General features: G+C 50.0%; 1 protein-coding gene across 1 annotated transcript in view; it reads left to right on the top strand.

Moving 5' to 3' along the window:
• The first annotated feature begins 340 nt into the window (after positions 1–340).
• LOC135818568 (paired amphipathic helix protein Sin3a-like) overlaps positions 341–8,358 on the top strand; it is a 40,044-nt gene continuing 32,026 nt past the window's right edge. The window contains exons 1-8 of the mRNA XM_065331966.1: positions 341–573; positions 664–877; positions 991–1,042; positions 1,317–1,574; positions 3,513–3,626; positions 4,101–4,207; positions 6,028–6,313; positions 6,734–7,204. Of these exons, the coding sequence (XP_065188038.1) occupies positions 666–877; positions 991–1,042; positions 1,317–1,574; positions 3,513–3,626; positions 4,101–4,207; positions 6,028–6,313; positions 6,734–7,204 (1,500 nt within the window). The 5' untranslated portion in view covers positions 341–573; positions 664–665. The remainder of the gene's footprint in view (positions 574–663; positions 878–990; positions 1,043–1,316; positions 1,575–3,512; positions 3,627–4,100; positions 4,208–6,027; positions 6,314–6,733; positions 7,205–8,358) is intronic.

Here is an 8,358-nt window from a genome sequence, read left to right as displayed (position 1 = left end):
TCAAGCATGCACGTCTACAAAAATTTGTACTTACAATAGTCGTGTGACCATGGTGACTGGTGACTGTCGGTTGGCAGTCTAGTCGACACTAGACTCGTAGGGAGTCGTAAAATACCGACCTAGCAACACGTAACTCGTTGACGGCGCGGCGCTCCGGTCCGCTCGGCGCTCGCCCGTAGATCTACGAAATATGACGGCGCGGTACTGTCGTGGTGAAGCGCCAACCTTGAATCGGCCTGATCCCACACGCGCGCACATAATGCAGTGCATGCAGACTGCACTGACTCAGTCACTGAGTCAGAGCATGCTTCGGAAGCCTGTGATTTTGAGCGAGAAGTCCAAGGATCCGTCCACATCAAGCCTTGCTTGAAGATTCCAAAATTACTTCGTCGATGTTTGTGCGATCAAAAACGAAAGTACGAGTTGTAGCCTTCATGTATGAGGTACACTTTTGTTTAGGCTGGAGTTTGGACTGTGCTGGTATTCAGAATAAGTTTTCTATCTACAGCATCCCCTAATACTCTGCTGTGTTTGCTGGTGAAGTGGCCTGTTCGTCGTCCCTGGTTGAATTCAGTCAGTGCTTGTTTTTGTTTTTGTTTTGTACTGAGAGACACGCTCAAACTTTATTTCGTTGGTGTTGTCGTGCTTCTTGCTTTCTGTCAGATATGCACAAGCGCCCTGGACAGGCCCCTGAAGGAGGGTTTGGCCAGAATCGAGCTGCTCCATCTGCGGTGCCACCGACTATTCATCCCAATCCGCCTCAACTGCAGACCTTTGACCAGCCAATGCAGGATGTAAACCAGCAACACGCTCCCCAGCAGCAATTTGTGCCAGCAATACCTGCAATGGCTCCAGTATCGAACGTTCCTGCCTATCAGTAAGTTTTCCTGAATAGATTCCACCTGTTCCATCCCTAGGCTGATTGAAAATATCGACAAGCAACAAACAATAATGTGTTCGTATGACTGATATTCTTCATCCCTGTTGCAGATCTGCAGCTGCGAATCCCGTCTCTGGACACGTACCAGCCGTAGTTCAAGTAGTAAGTGCTGCAGTTGATGTGATCTTCTCGGGCTCATTGCAAAGAGGTGTCGTTTCTTTTTGTTCCTTCCCAGAACTCTGTCATGATTTCGACAGTGTTGTGCAGTTTTTCGAAATTTTCAATTTTTTTGCATTCTTTACACGTGCCGCTTTCCACGCAAGTACATGTACTTGGTGGTTGTGCTGTTTCGAGGTGGAAGAGTTTCAGCCAGGGCTTGAAGTAACTAACTTGTGTGAGTTGTTGTGTGCTGTACACTCCTTTCCTCTGTGCCCAGCCTACCCAGGCTGCACCTGCGGCAAGTCATGCTCTTCCTGTGACAAACAACCCTCGACCTGCAACACCAGCTGCAACTGTTGCCAGTGGCACTGCTGCTGCTGCTGCTGCTCCTGCTCCTGCGGCTGGGTCTGCCCCTTCTACCACTGGCACAGTGACAGCCATGCCTGCTGCTGGTGCTGCTGCTGCTACTTCAGCTATCCCAGCTTCATCCAATAGTGCTCCTGTTTCGAATCCTGGCCCCGCGCCTATAGCATCTGTGAGTATATTTGTGCGTATAATAATAATAATGAGAGAGATAAAGTAGGAGTGTGTGTGCGCGTGCGCGCGTCAGTAACTGAATATGTATGCCGATGCAACTGAAGCCTGGTTCACAAATGGTGGGACGCGGCGATAGTTGACTGGGTGCTCGTGACGATATTGGGTTTGGACATCGCGGAATGGGGATGTAGTGCTACCGTAGTACGGTACAAATTGGGACGTACACGTACTGTACATGTTGCATTCTCCAACTTCTCTCTCTCTCTCGCTCGCTCGCTCGCTCGCTCTCTCTCTCTCTCTCTCTCTCTCTCTCTCTCTCTCTCTCTCTCTCTCTCTCTCTCTCTGTATGCGGGTACGCAAGCACACGGCATGGCTGTGTTTCAAGTGTAATGCACACAACAATTTCGCCAACTTGCACTTATCGAGCGTTCTGTTGCCAGCGATAACTTTGGGGATTTGCGCACGTGGCCCTGCTACAGTCGACCTACCCTTATAACGATATTACCCTTATAACGATATTTTTCTGCCAAACCAAGTCACTCCATTGACTTGTGTATACAATGCCTTACCTCTATAACAATATTGCTATAACGATATTACCCCTATAACGATATAAAATGGGCTGACCAATCGACATTTTCCATTTTATAACAATATCTAGCAGGGAATAATGTAGAGGCCACTATCCAGGTAGGGCAAGCTTCACTTGATAAGTCGCTGGGACATGACGAAATGCAATGGGGGCACCAATGGGCACCTTGCTGTGTACAGAATGTGCATGTACATCAGTTTTTTATGCTACATAGAGTGTAAAAAATGAACAAAATACATGCATTATGACGTATGTGTATGAAATGAACCAGTTACCCCTATAACAATATTACCCTTATAACAATATGTCTTGGTCTGACGCAAATATCGTTATAAGGGTAGGTCGACTGTATATTGTGGGAAACTCGATTTTGGCTTTCTTGGAGGCAGAAATGCAGTCGCACTAGGGTACAGAGCGAACTTCAGGCTTGTCACAATATTTGCACAATGTTCCTTGCGACGAGGCGAAGTTTGTTCTGTTCCTAGATTTCGATCCGTGTGATACGTCCTTCGCATCAGCTAGATTCCTGGCCATTTGCGGCAGAACAAGTTTTGACTATCATAACACTGGCTAGATTCAGGCTTTCACGGACACTGCCTACTGTCTCGCACCAAGCATCACCATTCTCTATACACCATTCTCGTTGCTCATTGCGTGCCGTGTGAATTATGCAAGGTTGTGTAACTTGCCGTAGTCGCACTAGCGGTTCATTCTTGTCGTACGGTACGCATTGTGTTGAATGTGAACCAGGGCTCGACACTCACTGTTTAGGGGGAGAGGGGTATGTCTGGTGTCCAGTCTACCGCTCCGGTTGAACTGCACGGAAGCCTAAGCACATGGCCATGGGGGTTCTGTCTGTAGGCTTTGGAAGAGGCCTAATGATCCAGCCTCCCCTAGTATCATCCCATGGTGGCAACCTGCCTTAGTTCCCATGGTAACCTGCCTTGGTAGTCTCCCATGGCAACCGCTCATGGCAACCGCTCATTCTTACACACATAGCTACCGTATATTCTCTATTATAAGCACAGGTCTCCATTACTAGAACAGTCTGTAATACTAGCACACTGTGAGCACCTTTCGAAACATTATAAGCACAGTCTCTATTATTAGCACGGTCTTGGTGGAAATCAATGCTGCATGCATAATATCTAGCATGTATTTCTTCTTGCTCTGTATGGATGTATTGGTTGAAAAATATAAGCACGGTCTCCAATATAAGCGCGGTCTCCAATATAAGCACGGGGTAGAGGGGTGTTGAAAAAATATAAGCACGGCGCTTATAATAGAGAATATACGGTATGTGGTCATGCACAATGTATTGTTCTACTGTATTGACTTTTACAGTCATCTCCAGCACAGGTTGTGAGCAGTGTACCAACCACCATACCAACATCTGTGGCCCAGTCACATGTCGCTATACCTGGCGGACAGCCTCAGCAAAACTTCCAGCGGCTCAAGGTACGTACGGCTTTAATCTGATATAACTCGGCCTCTTTCAGTGTTGGTTCTCCCACTCTCTTCTTGCATGCGTTTGGGTGGAGGTTTCTCTTTCTCAGCCTCTCTCTCTCTCTCTCTCTCTCTCTCTCTCTCTCTCTCTCTCTCTCTCTCTCTCTCTCTCTCTCTCTCTCTCTCTCTCTCTCTCTCTCTCTCTCTCTCTCTCTCTCTCTCTCTCTCTCTCTCTCTCTCTCTCTCTCTCTCTCTTTCTCTCTTCCCCCCTCCCCCCTCCCCCCCCCCCTCTCTCTCTCTCTCTCTCTCCCTCCCTCCCTCTCTCTCTCTCTCTCTCTCTCTCTCTCTCTCTCTCTCTCTCTCTCTCTCTCTCTCTCTCTCTCTCTCTCTCTCTCTCTCTCTCTATCTCTCTATCTCTCCCTGTTTCTTGCTTTCTTTCTCCTCAGCACATAAGCAATTCACATGTTTGTCCACCTGTGTGTTCAGGTTGAAGATGCTCTATCATACTTGGATCAAGTGAAATTGCAGTTTGCTAACCAACCGCAAGTCTACAATGACTTTTTGGATATCATGAAGGAATTTAAGTCACAGACGTAAGCACCCAGACACGCTCTGCTCACGTCCCTCTCTCTCTCTCTCTCTCTCTCTCTCTCTCTCTCTCTCTCTCTCTCTCTCTCTCTCTCTCTCTCTCTCTCTCTCTCTCTTTCTTTCTTCCTCTCCTTTGCATGACTTCTTCCGAATGTGTCCTGCTCTTCAGATTGCCTTTCAACCTTAACACTGACAGAAAAACCAGAGCCCAGTGAGCAGTGAACTGGCTGAACCCCAAACAGGAGAAGATTGTATGCAACTGGAGTGTATTCTCCAGTGTAATGCATTGCCTCTGGAGTGTATTCTCCAGTGTAATGCATTGCCTCTGGAGTGTATTCTCCAGTGTAATGCATTGCCTCTGGAGTGTATTCTCCAGTGTAATGCATTGCCTCTGCAGTGTATTCTCCAGTGTAATGCATTGCCTCTGGAGTGTATTCTCCAGTGTAATGCATTGCCTCTAGAGTTTCTTGGGATTACGCATGTACCCACAGTGCCCTGGATAGTAAGCTGTTCCTGCTGCCAACAAGTAGTACTACTGTGACGAGGGCCCCAGGACCAGGTTGTGTATGCAATGGTCTGTAGTCCATGCGTGTGTGCGTGTGTGTGTGTGTGTAGTGGTATGTGCGGATTGCAATCGGTCATTCTCGCGCCCTGGAGATCGTGCTCGCCACAAATGTGTGGTTGAGCGGGCAAAGCCGATTGCTGAGCAGCGAGGGGCTTGCCAATGTGGAGATTGTGGGCGTTGGTTTCGCAGCAAGGGTGGTCTAGCTGTTCACCGCTGTTCCGCACCTCAGCCTCAGCCTCCCGAGCCCCGGCAAGTCTATGTGCAGGATGCCTGCTGTGCTGCGCACTGTGATGTGTGTGCCCGCTGCTTTCGGTCTGTGCAAGGCCGCGGTCGTCACCGGTGCTCGAGGACTGGCCCGCGCCCGACTGCCCAGCAGCGTAATTCGTTCAGCCATGTATGCGTGTGTTCTCGCCGGTTCCGTTTGCCCCACCATCTCCGGCGTCATCAGGCTGCGTGCTCCATCTTCCTCTCTGATGCCCCTCCGGGGCCCACGTGACCCCTGTGGCAGTGGCTCTACAGGACAGGTGTGTGTGTGTGTAACGTTATGTTCAGGGAATGGTACAGGCAGACCTCGCTTAACCGCACATATCTGTTTTCCACAAAAATATCCGGATAGGCGAGGGAACCGGATAACTGAAAACACATACTGTATATGCATGTGGCATGTCAAAAGCAGTGACATCGTACATACATGTACATGTGGACTAGACGGGTCCCATGCAGTACAACCAGCGTGCACAGTATGTAAAACAAGCGAGAAAAATGACAAGTGCATGCAACTGAGTGCTGTCCGCATGCACCCAGCAGGTCAAGGACCTCATTTGCTTGCACAACTCCCTGATTCTAGCTTCTGCAAGCCACATGCAACCGGATACGACGAAGCTTTTTGTACACATTTTTACCAGTTTGTACACAAAATCATGCACCGGTATGCGGATCGCGAGGTCCGGTTATGTTGTATGCATAACATATGCTGCACATCGGTAACCAACGATTTTCTTCCGGATGGCGAGGGATCCGGATAAACGAGGGCCGGATAAGCGAGGTCTGACTGTATTGACGTTTTGGTGGTGGCCTGGCATGAGCAAAGCTTCTCTAAGCTGCTTGTGTTTCTAAAATCTTAACACAATATTGTATAGCCGGTGGTAACACGGATGTGCGAACTATATTATTTATTCGTGTATTGGCTTTTGTCTCCTTGTGTGTGTGTGTGTGCGTGCGTGCGTGCGTGCGTGCGTGTGTGTGTGTGTGTGTGTGTAGTATTGACACTCCGGGTGTAATCCAGCGTGTATCAACACTGTTCAGTGGTCACCCAGAGCTGATTGTCGGCTTCAACACATTCCTCCCGCCCGGCTACAAGATTGAGCTGCGGACGCTCGACGACGGTCAGATTTTGGCAACAGCCACGCACACGGCACAGGCCCAAGGCGGGGGCACCACCACCAGGGAAGTCTTGTCGACGAGCACGCGCCCGACTAGTCAGTTGCGGCCCCTTCCCACGTCTGCCGTGTCCGGTGCTGCTGTGTCTTCTGCTGCTCCCCGTCAGGTACAGAGAGCAGTTTGTGTGTGAATGATGGGAATAGTTCTTATCATATTGATACTGGATGGAACTGTTCTCCGCATTGTGAGGTTTGTGCTTGACCAATGTTCTGGCCGCAAGCTCAGAGCCTCCATCCAGTATCAGTGTTTGGTTGTCTGCTGTTTGTTTGGCTCTGTATTCTGGTCTGGCCACACAGGGGGCTCTGCAATGACGTAGCCCGTCGTCTCTCTGCTGGAGTTGAGTGATGCTAATGGACACGTGTGTGTGTCTGTCTGTGTGTGTGCGCGTGTATGTGTGTGTGTGTACGTGTCCGTGTCCGTGCATATACATGATGTGTGTGTGTGTGTGTACGTACGTTTGGGTGCGTGCGTATGTGTGTGCATTCATGATTACATCATCCCGGCTTTGTTTGCACACGTCCTGCAGGCACCCAGCATGTCATCGGTGGTGACTGCCTCTGCAACGAGCGCTGCTCCCATTGTCAAAACCGAGCCGACGTCCGCAGCAGCAGCCAGCAGCATGACGTCGTCCAGCTCCGCGGCGCGGCCAGTGTCGTTTGTGTCCTCTGTCATCAGCAACATTAACGCATCGCTGGGCGGCGGCGGCGCGAGCGTTGGTGCGTCTGCTGGCGCTGCCGCACCTCTGCCCGGATCTGGCAGTGGAGTTGTCACGGCAACGGCCACAGCAGCCAATGTCGCCGGCGGCATTGCTCCCGGTGTGGCCGCAGGCGGTGGCGCTCTCTCCTCTATGTCTGCGGCCGCAGCGGCTGCTGCAGCAGCAGGTGCTGGTACTGGTGGCGTGACGGCAACAACTAACTCTGCTGCTGCGGCTGCTGCTGGCGGTGGCTCATCGTCAAATGCAGCGGCCAGCGGCAACGCCGGCAATAGTGGTAGCGAGGTGAGGAGTCGGCTGGCATGTTGTAACCATAACCACGGCACCTCTACCTCGGAAGTACACTCGTACCTCGGTAACCCGGACCCCAAGGTTACGGGCACTTCAGTGTACCGGGCACCCTTTCGCCGAGTTTCAGTGGAAATATTTCTAGTAGTTTTTACTAGTCTCTTGTCACTTTTGTGGGATTAGTAACATATGCATACTCAGTATGTATGGCATTTCCACATCGCAATGTATGTGATTCGGAGTTACGGGTAGTGCCCGGTCCCGGATAAACGAGGTATGAGTGTACTCTATGTTGGTACTGCAGTTCTACGATGTTCCAGTCTTCCACGTGTTACTGTGTCAGCTGCTGCTGCTGCTGCCGCCGCTGCTGCTGCCGCCGCTCTCCATGAGGCACTCGACACCTGAACGCTAAGTGAGCTGTGTCTGGCACTCTTCCCAGACTTATTGATTTGAGAAGAAACTCATGGCATGCTGTCCTGGACATTCTCACACTTATAGAAGTACAGTCAACTTTGCGAATAACGACACTCGGTGGGGCATCAGAAAAGTGTCCTTATTCGCGAAGTGTCCTTATACGCGAAGTGCCATTTAAATGTTCTTGAAGTATGTGAACCCATATAATTATGGTAAAATATGACATGCATTTCAAAACAAAGCCCTTTTCATACTCTAAATCTTTTCATGTACACGCAAACTGAAGTCATGTTTTTATAGAGAAGCTGGAAATTCGTAGGTGGAATGATTTCTGGATATATGAATGCAATGCTGGTTGCCGGATGAGGTGGAGATGTGTGTCCAGCCATGTTTTCGCACTGTCGTGGTCTTCAGACGCGCTATCTCCCACGATCTGCTTGCAGGACACACCATGTTGTTTATCCCATCGCTCAATCCAGTTCGAATCCAAGCTAGCGTGTCGTATCCTTCGTTGTGGTCCTGGATCATCGAGTACTTCTCCGCAAAGGAGAGGGCTTGCGGTTGAGACCTCGTTCAGCCATGTTCACTAAACAATGTCTGAACGACAAACGAAATCACATCGACACTAGGCAAATGTCGCCATTTTATGCGATTTTCCGAGATCGATCGAGCCTCGTACCGAGTTACCAACACCCCCAGAGTGTGCAACGTCCGATCCAGCTCTGCATAAGGTCTTC

Source organism: Sycon ciliatum, chromosome 5 (genome assembly GCF_964019385.1).
Source record: "Sycon ciliatum chromosome 5, ocSycCili1.1, whole genome shotgun sequence".
In the NCBI taxonomy this organism is placed as follows: Eukaryota; Metazoa; Porifera; class Calcarea; order Leucosolenida; family Sycettidae; genus Sycon; species Sycon ciliatum.
The sequence above is the reverse complement of the archived record's forward strand: the minus strand, read 5'-3'. Positions and strand labels throughout refer to the sequence as shown.